Genomic DNA, 14809 nt, shown 5'->3' with positions numbered 1-14809 from the left:
GCCTCGTCATCTGTTCTGAGCTGGCTGGAAACGAAAAAACGTAAGATGATAAGAGGATTCTTGAAAGCCTTGACGTGTACTCACAGCTTGTCCAGCAAAACCTTCAGTGTGTTGTGCCTGTTAATCTTGCGCAGGCGCTTCAGCGCCTTGAAGTCTTGCAGTTCTTGCTGGATGTTCTGCTCGACGGGCACATACACTCGACGCAACGGCCTGCCCTCTGATGGCCCGTTGTCGAGTTGCCGTTCTCCAGGAAGGCTTGAGGGTGTTGCTGTTGCTGCTGATTTCCATTCTGATAGTTCCCTGGGATGCTGATGTTGCCCAATGGCGAGACGGGCGGCAGGGCACTATTGGGTGTCACCAGCTTGCCATGGGAGGCCATAAACCGCCGCATCACCCCCTTGGTAGAGGCACCGCCGAGGCCGCTTAGCTGCGGAGTGGAAGTGGTCCTGGTAATGAGCTTCTGCTGCGGCGGCTCCGGTGTCATGTTGAGGCAGTTGGGTCCAATGTAACGCTGCTCCTGGCGGGTGACCACGGTCAGGTTGAGCGGCTGCTGCTGCTGCTTGGACTGGAGGTTGTTGTTGCTCTGCGAGGAGGCCGCGAAGCCCGAGTCATTAGAATGTGGGTCATCGAAGCTTTTCTCCTTGGCGCTGTTTACGCTAGAGGCACGTCCTATTCTCGGTATTCCTCTTGATCAGGCTTTCCCACTGGGAAATGAGGCCTTGCGACAAGGACGCCTCCTTGGGCGTCAGATCACAGAGCTGGTCCAGCGACATGGTCGGACGCATCCCATTAATGCTGCCATTGCTGGCTCCATTGGCTATGGAGGCAGCTGCATTCAGGCTGCGATTGCCAGCGGGCTTGTGTACGTTCTCTGGCTCGATGCTGTCAGTAAGAATAAAAATTCAATGAGAATCAAACTTCCTTAAGTAGGTTATCTAAAACTTGCCCATTTCTATCCAACTCCTGGGTGGACTGGATATTGCGCACCGAAGGCAAACTGACGCCAGCACGCCAGAACCAGCTCAAGGAGCTTGCGCAGACGTCGGGAACTGACCGTTTTGCGGTAAGCCTCCATCACACTGGTGATGCGGGGTATAAGATCGTTGTCCGTCGGCATAAAGCGCTTCCTGTAGTGGAGTTTCTTCAGCCTTTGCTCGTAGTGGGGAATCCTGCCATGACAAAACAAAAAGTTTAGTGACTGCCAAATCTCTTCGATGTCCTTCAAACCCACTTTGATATTTCGTAAAGGAAGCGATCGGCGCGGGCCAGTGATTCAATATCCTCGCTATGCTCATCCAACAGTGCACGCTCCTCCTCCGAGGGCGGGAACTTTAGCAGCTGCTAGACCATGTCGAGTGTCAGCTGCTTATTACTGTCCATCGAAAGAATGGCCCTAGAAGAGAAGAGATTAGTATTTGGAACCAGGAGGTGATCAAAGGAACTCTTACTTTGATATCTCCATATAGCTCATCTTCATCTTGCTGAGCAGTCTGAGCAGGGTGGTGCAGTTCTGGGCCCGGCGTCCCGGCTGGCTTGCCCCCAGTTGCTCGCAGATCCTCATAGAGGAGCCATCGGTAGCCTGTGAAAAGAGAGGAAAGCATTAAATAAAGGAAGACCTTTCATTGGAATCTCTTCGAGACACTCACCGATACCGCATTCTTTTGGTAAGCCGAAAAGAATTTGTCTATCGACTCCAACTCCACGTTGTTATACAGTCGTTGTTCGGCAGTCTGCAGCAAACGTTCGCGCATTTCGTGACTCCTTTACTGATTAAAATTATATTTTCCTCTGCAAGAATCTGCAAGAGTCCAAATTTTATTTTATCAGTTTTATACCCTTGCATGATATTATACTTTTACTCAAAAGTTTGGAACGCAGTAACGCCCTTATTAAGTAAACATATTCTTGATCAGCATCAACAGCTCTCTTCCTTTCTCTTACTCTCTCTACCTCTTTGTATCCGGTAGGTCCAACTCCCAATGTGCATCTTCAGAGCTAACTTCTTCGCTGTATGTTTCTCTGCCTATCCCTTACTCTCTCGCTCTCACTTTCTCTGTTCTCTTGGCTGGGGAACTATAAATAGAGGCACTTCGTTCGCCGCGACCTCAGTCTGTCCTAGGGGTACCTAGTGTTTACATCGATAGTGATAGTGATTAAAAGAATGACGTGGCCAATGGAATACATTTGGATAACCAGGAAGTGATCATCAATATTATGAATATCCTAATTGAAGTCAACAAGATTCGAAGTCTACACTGCAAGGAAGTAAACAATGACGTGTTCTACACTCAGGTAAGTCTTAATCATGACAATTATATTATTGTATGGAAGGAAGTAAACTATGTCGTGTCCTCCACTGGGGTAAGTCTTAATCATGACTATATCATAAACATATATAGATGCTATAGGAGGGATCAGGCTATGCATTTATTTTTTAATTAATTCCCTTATTGCCATGGATCCCTTTACTTAGTTTTAATTTAAAGTGATTCAGTAATTTGTATTGAGGATATCTACAAACGAATACTCAAAGTTAAAAGCCTAAATTAATTATAAGATCTAACTCTTTCGATAGTTTTAAAACTGACCCTGACCCTAGCTAGACCGACTCGGCTGATGATGCTGATCTAGAATATATATATAATATTTATAGGGTCGAAAATGACTCCTTCACAGTATTACAAGCTTTCGACAAAAATTAGAATAGTATAAACTCACCTGGCCAGGGATGAGCGCAACTTCTCCTGGGCATCACGCGCTGTCTTGGCCTCATCCTTATCATACCGGTTACAGTTGGACATTGCGCAGTTTTCCGGGTCCACAGCAGTGCTCCACCGAACCGGCCTCATCGTCTGTTCTGAGCTGGCTGGAAACGAAAAAACGTAAGATAAGAGGATTCTCGAAAGCCTTGACGTGTACTCACAGCTTGTACAGCGAAGCCTTCAGTGTGTTGTGCCTGTTAATCTTGCGCAGGCGTTTCAGCGCCTTGAAGTCTTGCAGTTCTTGCTGGATGTTCTGCTCGACGGGCACATACACTCGACGCAACGGCCTGCCCTCTGAGTCCGGCTCAATGGCTGCCGGTGATAGGGTGACCGTGGTAATACCCGTTCTCGAGTTGCCGTTCTCCAGGAAGGCTTGAGGGTGTTGCTGTTGCTGCTGATTTCCATTCTGATAGTTCCCTGGGATGCTGATGTTGCCCAATGGCGAGACGGGCGGCAGGGCACTATTGGGTGTCACCAGCTTGCCATGGGAGGCCATAAACCGCCGCATCACCCCCTTGGTAGAGGCACCGCCGAGGCCGCTTAGCTGCGGAGTGGAAGTGGTCCTGGTAATGAGCTTCTGCTGCGGCGGCTCCGGTGTCATGTTGAGGCAGTTGGGTCCAATGTAACGCTGCTCCTGGCGGGTGACCACGGTCAGGTTGAGCGGCTGCTGCTGCTGCTTGGACTGGAGGTTGTTGTTGCTCTGCGAGGAGGCCGCGAAGCCCGAGTCATTAGAATGTGGGTCATCGAAGCTTTTCTCCTTGGCGCTGTTTACGCTAGAGGCACGTCCTATTCTCGGTATTCCTCTTGATCAGGCTTTCCCACTGGGAAATGAGGCCTTGCGACAAGGACGCCTCCTTGGGCGTCAGATCACAGAGCTGGTCCAGCGACACGGTCGGACGCATCCCATTAATGCTGCCATTGCTGGCTCCATTGGCTATGGAGGCAGCTGCATTCAGGCTGCGATTGCCAGCGGGCTTGTGTACGTTCTCTGGCTCGATGCTGTCAGTAAGAATGAAAATTCAATGAGAATCAAACTTCCTTAAGTAGGTTATCTAAAACTTGCCCATTTCTATCCAACTCCTGGGTGGACTGGATATTGCGCACCGAAGGCAAACTGACGCCAGCACGCCAGAACCAGCTCAAGGAGCTTGCGCAGACGTCGGGAACTGACCGTTTTGCGGTAAGCCTCCATCACACTGGTGATGCGGGGTATAAGATCGTTGTCCGTCGGCATAAAGCGCTTCCTGTAGTGGAGTTTCTTCAGCCTTTGCTCGTAGTGGGGAATCCTGCCAGGACAAAACAAAAAGTTTAGTGACTGCCAAATCTCTTCGATGTCCTTCAAACCCACTTTGATATTTCGTAAAGGAAGCGATCGGTGCGGGCCAGTGATTCAATATCCTCGCTATGCTCATCCAACAGTGCACGCTCCTCCTCCGAGGGCGGGAACTTTAGCAGCTGCTAGACCATGTCGAGTGTCAGCTGCTTATTACTGTCCATCGAAAGAATGGCCCTAGAAGAGAAGAGATTAGTATTTGGAACCAGGAGGTGACCAAAGTAACTCTTACTTTGATATCTCCATATAGCTCATCTTCATCTTGCTGAGCAGTCTGAGCAGGGTGGTGCAGTTCTGGGCCCGGCGTCCCGGCTGGCTTGCCCCCAGTTGCTCGCAGATCCTCATAGGAGCCATCGGTAGCCTGTGAAAAGAGAGGAAAGCATTAAATAAAGGAAGACCTTTCATTGGAATCTCTTCGAGACACTCACCGATACCGCATTCTTTTGGTAAGCCGAAAAGAATTTGTCTATCGACTCCAACTCCACGTTGTTATACAGCTTGCTTTCGTCAAGCTCGCTTCAGACGGTGCTCTAGATACAAAGGATAGAAATTAATTTATGTGACGTTCCTTAACTTGACTTAACTCTGTACTCACCCATTGCTGGCGCATTACTGCAAATCCTCCGCCTCCATTTCGGCAGTCTGCAGCAAACGTTCGCGCATTTCGTGACTCCTTTACTGATTAAAATTATATTTTCCTCTGCAAGAATCTGCAAGAGTCCAAATTTTATTTTATCAGTTTTATACCCTTGCATGATATTATACTTTTACTCAAAAGTTTGGAACGCAGTAACGCCCTTATTAAGTAAACATATTCTTGATCAGCATCAACAGCTCTCTTCCTTTCTCTTACTCTCTCTACCTCTTTGTATCCGGTAGGTCCAACTCCCAATGTGCATCTTCAGAGCTAACTTCTTCGCTGTATGTTTCTCTGCCTATCCCTTACTCTCTCGCTCTCACTTTCTCTGTTCTCTTGGCTGGGGAACTATAAATAGAGGCACTTCGTTCGCCGCGACCTCAGTCTGTCCTAGGGGTACCTAGTGTTTACATCGATAGTGATAGTGATTAAAAGAATGACGTGGCCAATGGAATACATTTGGATAACCAGGAAGTGATCATCAATATTATGAATATCCTAATTGAAGTCAACAAGATTCGAAGTCTACACTGGAAGGAAGTAAACAATGACGTGTTCTACACTCAGGTAAGTCTTAATCATGACAATTATATTATTGTATGGAAGGAAGTAAACTATGTCGTGTCCTCCACTGGGGTAAGTCTTAATCATGACAATTATATCATAAACATATATAGATGCTATAGGAGGGATCAGGCTATGCATTTATTTTTCAATTAATTCCCTTATTGCCATGGATCCCATTACTTAGTTTTAATTTAAAGTGATTCAGTAATTTGTATTGAGGATATCTACAAACGAATACTCAAAGTTAAAAGCCTAAATTAATTATAAGATCTAACTCTTTCGATAGTTTTAAAACTGACCCTGACCCTAGCTAGACCGACTCGGCTGATGATGCTGATCTAGAATATATATATAATATTTATAGGGTCGAAAATGACTCCTTCACAGTATTACAAGCTTTCGACAAAAATTAGAATAGTATAAACTCACCTGGCCAGGGATGAGCGCAACTTCTCCTGGGCATCACGCGCTGTCTTGGCCTCATCCTCATCATACCGGTTACAGTTGGACATTGCGCAGTTTTCCGGGTCCACAGCAGTGCTCCACCGAACCGGCCTCATCGTCTGTTCTGAGCTGGCTGGAAACGAAAAAACGTAAGATAAGAGGATTCTCGAAAGCCTTGACGTGTACTCACAGCTTGTACAGCGAAGCCTTCAGTGTGTTGTGCCTGTTAATCTTGCGCAGGCGCTTCAGCGCCTTGAAGTCTTGCAGTTCTTGCTGGATGTTCTGCTCGACGGGCACATACACTCGACGCAACGGCCTGCCCTCTGAGTCCGGCTCAATGGCTGCCGGTGATAGGGTGACCGTGGTAATACCCGTTCTCGAGTTGCCGTTCTCCAGGAAGGCTTGAGGGTGTTGCTGTTGCTGCTGATTTCCATTCTGATAGTTCCCTGGGATGCTGATGTTGCCCAATGGCGAGACGGGCGGCAGGGCACTATTGGGTGTCACCAGCTTGCCATGGGAGGCCATAAACCGCTGCATCACGCCCTTGGTAGAGGTACCACCGAAGGCAATCTGACGCCAGCACGCCTTGGTCTTGATCCAGCTCATCCTGATCCTGTGGCTGCTCCTGAGTGCATTCACCATAACCCAAAAACGTAGGATGTCAAAGCTGCACATGGTTCCACACCAGCAATCGATAGTCAAAGCTGCGTATGGTTGCATGCCAGCAATCGATAGTCAATGCTGCACATGCTTCCATGTTAGCTGATCGTCGCTGTTGCACATGGCTGCAGGCAACCAGCTAAGAGTCAAAGCGGTCACACTTTGATATAAAAATAGCGAAACATGATTTGGTCACACTACGAAAAGCTTCTGATAATGGATATGGTCGTACCTTTTTTAAAAGTAGTGGTTGCCGCTTCAATAACCGTCCCGTTCTCGGCATTTCTTTTAAACAGGCTTTCCGACTGCGAAATTAGGCCTTGCGATGAGACAGCTGGTCCAGAGACATGGACGGACGCAACCCATTAATGCTGCCATTGCTGCATTGCTGGCTCCATTGGCTATGTAGGCGGCTGCATTCAGGCTGCGATTGCCAGCGGGCTTGTGTACGTTCTCCGGTTCCATGCTGTCGGTAAGAATGAAAATTCAATGAGAATCAAACTTCCTTAAGTAGGTTATCTAAAACTTGCCCATTTCTATCCAACTCCTGGGTGGACTGGATATTGCGCAGTTTTCCGGGTCCACAGCAGTGCTCCACCTCAGAGTCCTCATCGTCATCGTCGTCCGCATCGGCCTCGTCATCTGTTCTGAGCTGGCTGGAAACGAAAAAACGTAAGATGATAAGAGGATTCTTGAAAGCCTTGACGTGTACTCACAGCTTGTCCAGCAAAACCTTCAGTGTGTTGTGCCTGTTAATCTTGCGCAGGCGCTTCAGCGCCTTCAGGTCCTGCAGCTCCTGCTGGATCTTCTGCTCGACGGACACATACCCTCGAAGCAACACCAGCTTGCCATGGGAGGCCATAAACCGCCGCATCACCCCCTTGGTAGAGGCACCGCCGAGGCCGCTTAGCTGCGGAGTGGAAGTGGTCCTGGTAATGAGCTTCTGCTGCGGCGGCTCCGGTGTCATGTTGAGGCAGTTGGGTCCAAAGTAACGCTGCTCCTGGCGGGTGACCACGGTCAGGTTGAGCGGCTGCTGCTGCTGCTTGGACTGGAGGTTGTTGTTGCTCTGCGAGGAGGCCGCGAAGCCCGAGTCATTAGAATGTGGGTCATCGAAGCTTTTCTCCTTGGCGCTGTTTACGCTAGAGGCACGTCCTATTCTCAGTATTCCTCTTGATCAGGCTTTCCCACTGGGAAATGAGGCCTTGCGACAAGGACGCCTCCTTGGGCGTCAGATCACAGAGCTGGTCCAGCGACATGGTCGGACGCATCCCATTAATGCTGCCATTGCTGGCTCCATTGGCTATGGAGGCAGCTGCATTCAGGCTGCGATTGCCAGCGGGCTTGTGTACGTTCTCTGGCTCGATGCTGTCAGTAAGAATGAAAATTCAATGAGAATCAAACTTCCTTAAGTAGGTTATCTAAAACTTGCCCATTTCTATCCAACTCCTGGGTGGACTGGATATTGCGCACCGAAGGCAAACTGACGCCAGCACGCCAGAACCAGCTCAAGGAGCTTGCGCAGACGTCGGGAACTGACCGTTTTGCGGTAAGCCTCCATCACACTGGTGATGCGGGGTATAAGATCGTTGTCCGTCGGCATAAAGCGCTTCCTGTAGTGGAGTTTCTTCAGCCTTTGCTCGTAGTGGGGAATCCTGCCAGGACAAAACAAAAAGTTTAGTGACTGCCAAATCTCTTCGATGTCCTTCAAACCCACTTTGATATTTCGTAAAGGAAGCGATCGGTGCGGGCCAGTGATTCAATATCCTCGCTATGCTCATCCAACAGTGCACGCTCCTCCTCCGAGGGCGGGAACTTTAGCAGCTGCTAGACCATGTCGAGTGTCAGCTGCTTATTACTGTCCATCGAAAGAATGGCCCTAGAAGAGAAGAGATTAGTATTTGGAACCAGGAGGTGACCAAAGTAACTCTTACTTTGATATCTCCATATAGCTCATCTTCATCTTGCTGAGCAGTCTGAGCAGGGTGGTGCAGTTCTGGGCCCGGCGTCCCGGCTGGCTTGCCCCCAGTTGCTCGCAGATCCTCATAGGAGCCATCGGTAGCCTGTGAAAAGAGAGGAAAGCATTAAATAAAGGAAGACCTTTCATTGGAATCTCTTCGAGACACTCACCGATACCGCATTCTTTTGGTAAGCCGAAAAGAATTTGTCTATCGACTCCAACTCCACGTTGTTATACAGCTTGCTTTCGTCAAGCTCGCTTCAGACGGTGCTCTAGATACAAAGGATAGAAATTAATTTATGTGACGTTCCTTAACTTGACTTAACTCTGTACTCACCCATTGCTGGCGCATTACTGCAAATCCTCCGCCTCCATTTCGGCAGTCTGCAGCAAACGTTCGCGCATTTCGTGACTCCTTTACTGATTAAAATTATATTTTCCTCTGCAAGAATCTGCAAGAGTCCAAATTTTATTTTATCAGTTTTATACCCTTGCATGATATTATACTTTTACTCAAAAGTTTGGAACGCAGTAACGCCCTTATTAAGTAAACATATTCTTGATCAGCATCAACAGCTCTCTTCCTTTCTCTTACTCTCTCTACCTCTTTGTATCCGGTAGGTCCAACTCCCAATGTGCATCTTCAGAGCTAACTTCTTCGCTGTATGTTTCTCTGCCTATCCCTTACTCTCTCGCTCTCACTTTCTCTGTTCTCTTGGCTGGGGAACTATAAATAGAGGCACTTCGTTCGCCGCGACCTCAGTCTGTCCTAGGGGTACCTAGTGTTTACATCGATAGTGATAGTGATTAAAAGAATGACGTGGCCAATGGAATACATTTGGATAACCAGGAAGTGATCATCAATATTATGAATATCCTAATTGAAGTCAACAAGATTCGAAGTCTACACTGGAAGGAAGTAAACAATGACGTGTTATACACTCAGGTAAGTCTTAATCATGACAATTATATTATTGTATGGAAGGAAGTAAACTATGTCGTGTCCTCCACTGGGGTAAGTCTTAATCATGACAATTATATCATAAACATATATAGATGCTATAGGAGGGATCAGGCTATGCATTTATTTTTTAATTAATTCCCTTATTGCCATGGATCCCTTTACTTAGTTTTAATTTAAAGTGATTCAGTAATTTGTATTGAGGATATCTACAAACGAATACTCAAAGTTAAAAGCCTAAATTAATTATAAGATCTAACTCTTTCGATAGTTTTAAAACTGACCCTGACCCTAGCTAGACCGACTCGGCTGATGATGCTGATCTAGAATATATATATAATATTTATAGGGTCGAAAATGACTCCTTCACAGTATTACAAGCTTTCGACAAAAATTAGAATAGTATAAACTCACCTGGCCAGGGATGAGCGCAACTTCTCCTGGGCATCACGCGCTGTCTTGGCCTCATCCTCATCATACCGGTTACAGTTGGACATTGCGCAGTTTTCCGGGTCCACAGCAGTGCTCCACCGAACCGGCCTCATCGTCTGTTCTGAGCTGGCTGGAAACGAAAAAACGTAAGATAAGAGGATTCTCGAAAGCCTTGACGTGTACTCACAGCTTGTACAGCGAAGCCTTCAGTGTGTTGTGCCTGTTAATCTTGCGCAGGCGCTTCAGCGCCTTGAAGTCTTGCAGTTCTTGCTGGATGTTCTGCTCGACGGGCACATACACTCGACGCAACGGCCTGCCCTCTGAGTCCGGCTCAATGGCTGCCGGTGATAGGGTGACCGTGGTAATACCCGTTCTCGAGTTGCCGTTCTCCAGGAAGGCTTGAGGGTGTTGCTGTTGCTGCTGATTTCCATTCTGATAGTTCCCTGGGATGCTGATGTTGCCCAATGGCGAGACGGGCGGCAGGGCACTATTGGGTGTCACCAGCTTGCCATGGGAGGCCATAAACCGCTGCATCACGCCCTTGGTAGAGGTACCACCGAAGGCAATCTGACGCCAGCACGCCTTGGTCTTGATCCAGCTCATCCTGATCCTGTGGCTGCTCCTGAGTGCATTCACCATAACCCAAAAACGTAGGATGTCAAAGCTGCACATGGTTCCACACCAGCAATCGATAGTCAAAGCTGCGTATGGTTGCATGCCAGCAATCGATAGTCAATGCTGCACATGCTTCCATGTTAGCTGATCGTCGCTGTTGCACATGGCTGCAGGCAACCAGCTAAGAGTCAAAGCTGTCACACTTTGATATAAAAATAGCGAAACATGAGTTGGTCACACTGCAAAAAGCTTCTGATAATGGATATGGTCGTACCTTTTTTAAAAGTAGTGATTGCCGCTTCAATAACCCTCCCGTTCTCGGCATTTCTTTTGAACAGGCTTTCCGACTGGGAAATTAGGCCTTGCGATGAGAGAGACAGCTGGTCCAGAGACATGGTCGGACGCATCCCATTAATGTTGCCATTGCTGGCTCCATTGGCTATGTAGGCGGCTGCATTTAGGCTGCGATTGCCAGCGGGCTTGTGTACGTTCTCCGGTTCCATGCTGTCGGTAAGAATGAAAATTCAATGAGAATGAAACTTCTTTAAGTAGGTTATCTAATACTTGCCCATTTCTATCCAACTCCTGGGTGGACTGGATATTGCGCAGTTTTCCGGGTCCACAGCAGTGCTCCACCTCAGAGTCCTCATCGTCATCATCGTCCGCATCGGCCTCGTCGTCTGTTCTGCTGGCTGGCTGGAAACGAAAAAACGTAAGATGATAAGAGGATTCTTTGAAAGCCTTGACGTGTACTCACAGCTTGTACAGCGAAGCCTTCAGTGTGTTGTGCCTGTTAATCTTGCGCAGGCGCTTCAGCGCCTTGAAGTCTTGCAGTTCTTGCTGGATGCCCTCTGAGTCCGGCTCAATGGCTGCCGGTGATAGGGTGACCGTGGTAATACCCGTTCTCGAGTTGCCGTTCTCCAGGAAGGCTTGAGGGTGTTGCTGTTGCTGCAGATTTCCATTCTGATAGTTCCCTGGGATGCTGATGTTGCCCAATGGCGAGACGGGCGGCAGGGCACTATTGGGTGTCACCAGCTTGCCATGGGAGGCCATAAACCGCTGCATCACCCCCTTGGTAGAGGCACCGCCGAGGCCGCTTAGCTGCGGAGTGGAAGTGGTCCTGGTAATGAGCTTCTGCTGCGGCGGCTCCGGTGTCATGTTGAGGCAGTTGGGTCCAATGTAACGCTGCTCCTGGCGGGTGACCACGGTCAGGTTGAGCGGCTGCTGCTGCTGCTTGGACTGGAGGTTGTTGTTGCTCTGCGAGGAGGCCGCGAAGCCCGAGTCATTAGAATGTGGGTCATCGAAGCTTTTCTCCTTGGCGCTGTTTACGCTAGAGGCACGTCCTATTCTCGGTATTCCTCTTGATCAGGCTTTCCCACTGGGAAATGAGGCCTTGCGACAAGGACGCCTCCTTGCGCGTCAGATCACAGAGCTGGTCCAGCGACATGGTCGGACGCATCCCATTAATGCTGCCATTGCTGGCTCCATTGGCTATGGAGGCAGCTGTATTCAGGCTGCGATTGCCAGCGGGCTTGTGTACGTTCTCCGGCTCGATGCTGTCGGTAAGAATGAAAATTCAATGAGAATCAAACTTCCTTAAGTAGGTTATCTAAAACTTGCCCATTTCTATCCAACTCCTGGGTGGACTGGATATTGCGCACCGAAGGCAAACTGACGCCAGCACGTCCTGGTCTTGATCCAGCTCATCCTGGTCCTGTGGCTGCTCCTGAGTGCATTCACCATAACCCAAAAACGTAGGATGTCAAAGCTGCACATGGTTCCACACCAGCAATTGATAGTCAAAGCTGCGTATGGTTGCATGCCAGCACTCGATAGTTGCATGCCAGCAATCGATAGTGAAAGCTGCGTTGGATGTCATCAGCTGATCGTTAATGCTGCACATGGCTCCATGTCAGCTTGCCTTTGGCGGCACTGGACTTGGCGTCGGCCAGGCGATTAAGTGAGGCCATTCGGAATCCGGAGGAATCATATAGTTGCCTGTGGTATTTAAGAATGCACTTAAATAGTGAAATTAAATGAAAGAGTGATGTATAGATTACCTAAAGCCAGAACCAGCTCAAGGAGCTCTCACCCATTTCTGGCGCCATGCACGGTGGTTGAGGCGGTGCACCCGGACAGAGCGGCGGTGGTGGCATTATGGTCGGCGCCATCGGTTGCGCCTTGAGCATTGGCGGCGGCGGTGGCGGCACAGTTCCATTGCAGCCAGTCAGACCGGCCCCCTTCCGGTCCTTTGGTATGCTGCCCTCGGTGACCAGACGCTCGAGACGGCCGCGCTCCTGATCCTCAATAACAGACGCTACAGATCACCTCCACAAAGAAGTTCATCATTCTGGTTGAAGCAGGCGAAGTTTTTAAGGCTATCCTTGAACTGGAGGGGAATATCTGAGGACTACGGCACTGCGGGCACTCGAATGGTTTGGGACTTACGTTGCGCAAGTTAGAATGCATCGGTCGGCACTCGTTTCTTACGTGTTTATATACGAAATTAACTAACATTCAATTTTACGGTCCCGTTCCTGAAGGAAGAAATGCTTTTTTTCGATATACAAATAGTGGATATCGTCACACTTTGGTATAAAAGTAGTAGATATGGTCACACTTTGGTATTCTAGAAGTGTAAAAACTGCTGGCCACACTACAATTTGTTATGATATTGTTACACTTTGGTATTTAAAAAGTGTAAAATGAGCTGGTCACACTACAAAAATATTGCATATTTCTGCAATTGCATACTTTTGGGGGAGCTGAGTAGCATACTTTTAGGCTGTATGTAGAACTCTCAAAAATAAATCTGCATGCTGCTGCCTTCTGTTCGCCTGGTACATCAAATCGAAAATAATTGACGAATTTAGGCTGAAATCAACTAAATTGAAGCCTTGGTCCGGCGTAAAACAACAACAACAACAACAACAACAACAGCAACAACAACAACAACATTTATCTTACAATAACATTTTTTTACAATATCAATAAGTTGTAAAGCAACGAGGCTTCAAGTTGAACATTTTCAGTACAAATTCATCAATTTCGATATATCGTGTTCGAGGCAAACAGATGGCGGTTGTGGGCATTTAGCAGAGTTCCAAAGCAGTTATGATCTTCGACTGGCAGTAAGCTCAGACTTCAACCACATTTTATTTAAATTTTGTAAACGTTTTAATCGCGGGAAATAATCGAGTATTGAAATTCGAATTCAAAGTTATCGATTAGCTTCTATGGCGGGATTATGATGATTGTTTATTTAAATTCGAATTCAAGTGTGGCCGTTATCTTATATGGTAGGAACTGATCGTCTTTTAAACTTCGAATTCAAATTTGGACCTTAGATTAATGCATTTTATTTCCTTATGTTTTTTTACAATTAGTTATTGTTGTAATATAGTTGTTGTTGTAGGCTATAACAAGGCTTCAATTTTGACAATTTCCGTACAAATTCATCAATTTCTTGATTTCCTTTGCCGCAGTTCGCCATTGCCTTAAATTTTTTGCTTCACAGACAGCACACCGTTCCCCACGCTAAAAGCCAGATATGTTGGAAAATAGCTTACAAATTTTATTAGTATAGAATAATTTGATATCTTTATTTAACAAAAAATTAACTAAACAGTTTTTATCAGACATATAAATGATTAACTCTTGTTTTCGGTGTCTTCGCCAGTCAGGTTGAGGCTTCGTTGACTCCGGCAGATAAGTTGTGAAATGGCTTCAATCTGAAATTCATAAAAACTGACTGATATATGTATTATATTTTATTTATCTGAATAAACCTTATGAAGTAGGGATAGCAAAAACATAGACAGCCGCTGACGTTTGCGTCTGCACAACTGCATCCACGTCACTGGACACGATTTTTCAAGATACACGTTGGCCAGTGCCGTAGAATGCTGCTTGCGCCTTCGACCTTGTGGTGTGCCACATCGGTTCGGTAATCTCCATTGCTCTTAAATCCGGAAACCTCATTCTCACTGTAAAGCTATCGAATCAACATTGGCAGATGAGAAGCGATCTCCAGTTTAGTTGCAATCAAACCGATCTCTTTGGTAACCTGCGTGGGTCGATCGCTGGCCTGTAACAGGCTGTCTCTGGGGTGCCAAATATTCTGTTGCTATCTCCACTATTTGACACTTCAGGAACTGCCTGTCACGGGACGCACGCCAGGCAGCCGGCAATCACTGGTCCACTGGCCCACCGATGATGATCGCAGATGATCTGAAATCGCCTCTCTGACTGATACCATTAGGTTGACGTATCAGTCGAAGGGCTTTCCAGACCATGTGTGTCCCTGAGCCATATCGTACATAATTAATCATATATGAATTGTACATCAAATATATACAATTTGTAGTCGGCCTGTAGAGCTGTAGAGCTTATCCACCCCACTAGCCCACATTTTACTGCGGTTTATAAGCATACGTATATC

The 14809-nt window shown here is 47.4% G+C and overlaps 4 protein-coding genes and 1 pseudogene across 5 annotated transcripts; all 5 read right to left on the bottom strand.

Annotated features, from left to right (window-relative positions):
- Positions 1 to 6: 6 nt before the first annotated feature.
- On the bottom strand, positions 7 to 1751 carry LOC147642978 (uncharacterized; annotated as a pseudogene). The gene is made up of 5 exons (XR_015272698.1): positions 1647 to 1751; positions 1449 to 1579; positions 988 to 1169; positions 102 to 669; positions 7 to 24 (listed from the first exon to the last, which is right to left on the bottom strand). The product of XR_015272698.1 is annotated as an uncharacterized LOC147642978 (transcript).
- Positions 1722 to 4758, bottom strand: LOC147642977 (uncharacterized). The gene is made up of 7 exons (XM_086837431.1): positions 4709 to 4758; positions 4524 to 4611; positions 4328 to 4456; positions 4111 to 4220; positions 3867 to 4048; positions 2719 to 3548; positions 1722 to 1788 (listed from the first exon to the last, which is right to left on the bottom strand). The coding sequence occupies exons 1-6, from the start codon at positions 4756 to 4758 to the stop codon at positions 2920 to 2922; spliced, it is 1188 nt and encodes a 395-aa protein (XP_086693557.1). The 3' UTR covers positions 1722 to 1788; positions 2719 to 2919.
- LOC110180515 (uncharacterized) lies at positions 4390 to 8765 on the bottom strand. Its single transcript, XM_086837430.1, has 11 exons — positions 8716 to 8765; positions 8531 to 8618; positions 8335 to 8463; positions 8118 to 8227; positions 7874 to 8055; positions 7281 to 7555; positions 5934 to 6328; positions 5729 to 5876; positions 4691 to 4795; positions 4524 to 4625; positions 4390 to 4456 (listed from the first exon to the last, which is right to left on the bottom strand). Exons 1-8 carry the CDS (start codon positions 8763 to 8765, stop codon positions 5798 to 5800), a joined length of 1308 nt encoding a protein of 435 aa, XP_086693556.1. The 3' UTR covers positions 4390 to 4456; positions 4524 to 4625; positions 4691 to 4795; positions 5729 to 5797.
- Positions 8397 to 10872, bottom strand: LOC110180185 (uncharacterized). The gene is made up of 6 exons (XM_086837469.1): positions 10643 to 10872; positions 9941 to 10570; positions 9736 to 9883; positions 8698 to 8802; positions 8531 to 8632; positions 8397 to 8463 (listed from the first exon to the last, which is right to left on the bottom strand). Exons 2-3 carry the CDS (start codon positions 10468 to 10470, stop codon positions 9805 to 9807), a joined length of 609 nt encoding a protein of 202 aa, XP_086693595.1. The 5' UTR covers positions 10471 to 10570; positions 10643 to 10872; the 3' UTR covers positions 8397 to 8463; positions 8531 to 8632; positions 8698 to 8802; positions 9736 to 9804.
- Positions 10873 to 11121: 249 nt separating this feature from the next.
- Positions 11122 to 14349, bottom strand: LOC110180083 (uncharacterized). The gene is made up of 5 exons (XM_086837429.1): positions 14253 to 14349; positions 12461 to 12685; positions 11989 to 12055; positions 11765 to 11924; positions 11122 to 11733 (listed from the first exon to the last, which is right to left on the bottom strand). Exons 1-5 carry the CDS (start codon positions 14347 to 14349, stop codon positions 11122 to 11124), a joined length of 1161 nt encoding a protein of 386 aa, XP_086693555.1.
- Positions 14350 to 14809: the final 460 nt, after the last annotated feature.

This window comes from Drosophila serrata, unplaced genomic scaffold, assembly GCF_035046125.1.
Source record: "Drosophila serrata isolate PLE 108 unplaced genomic scaffold, ASM3504612v1 contig_310, whole genome shotgun sequence".
Taxonomy (NCBI): domain Eukaryota; kingdom Metazoa; phylum Arthropoda; class Insecta; order Diptera; family Drosophilidae; genus Drosophila; species Drosophila serrata.
This window is presented reverse-complemented; position numbering and strand designations above follow the sequence as displayed.

What these genes read in the sequence shown, in the direction of transcription:
- LOC147642977 (XM_086837431.1), bottom strand. Translation starts at nt 4,758, where the DNA reads ATGCGCGAACGTTTGCTGCAGACTGCCGAAATGGAGGCGGAGGATTTG. An exon ending in ATGGAGGCGGAGGATTTGCA is followed by an intron (nt 4,612 to 4,708) that starts GTAATGCGCCAG and finishes CACCGTCTGAAG; the next exon opens with CGAGCTTGACGAAAGCAAGC. An exon ending in CTGGCGTCAGTTTGCCTTCG is followed by an intron (nt 3,549 to 3,866) that starts GTGCGCAATATC and finishes TACCGAGAATAG; the next exon opens with GACGTGCCTCTAGCGTAAAC.
- LOC110180185 (XM_086837469.1), bottom strand. Translation starts at nt 10,470, where the DNA reads ATGCAACCATACGCAGCTTTGACTATCGATTGCTGGTGTGGAACCATG. An exon ending in AAGGCTTCGCTGTACAAGCT is followed by an intron (nt 9,884 to 9,940) that starts GTGAGTACACGT and finishes TTTCGTTTCCAG; the next exon opens with CCAGCTCAGAACAGACGATG.
- LOC110180515 (XM_086837430.1), bottom strand. Translation starts at nt 8,765, where the DNA reads ATGCGCGAACGTTTGCTGCAGACTGCCGAAATGGAGGCGGAGGATTTG. An exon ending in ATGGAGGCGGAGGATTTGCA is followed by an intron (nt 8,619 to 8,715) that starts GTAATGCGCCAG and finishes CACCGTCTGAAG; the next exon opens with CGAGCTTGACGAAAGCAAGC. An exon ending in GCGGTGCCTCTACCAAGGGG is followed by an intron (nt 6,329 to 7,280) that starts GTGATGCGGCGG and finishes ATCAAGACCAAG; the next exon opens with GCGTGCTGGCGTCAGATTGC.
- LOC110180083 (XM_086837429.1), bottom strand. Translation starts at nt 14,349, where the DNA reads ATGAGGTTTCCGGATTTAAGAGCAATGGAGATTACCGAACCGATGTGG. An exon ending in GTGCATGGCGCCAGAAATGG is followed by an intron (nt 12,056 to 12,460) that starts GTGAGAGCTCCT and finishes GATCAAGACCAG; the next exon opens with GACGTGCTGGCGTCAGTTTG. An exon ending in CAGGAGTTGGATAGAAATGG is followed by an intron (nt 11,925 to 11,988) that starts GCAAGTTTTAGA and finishes TCTTACCGACAG; the next exon opens with CATCGAGCCGGAGAACGTAC.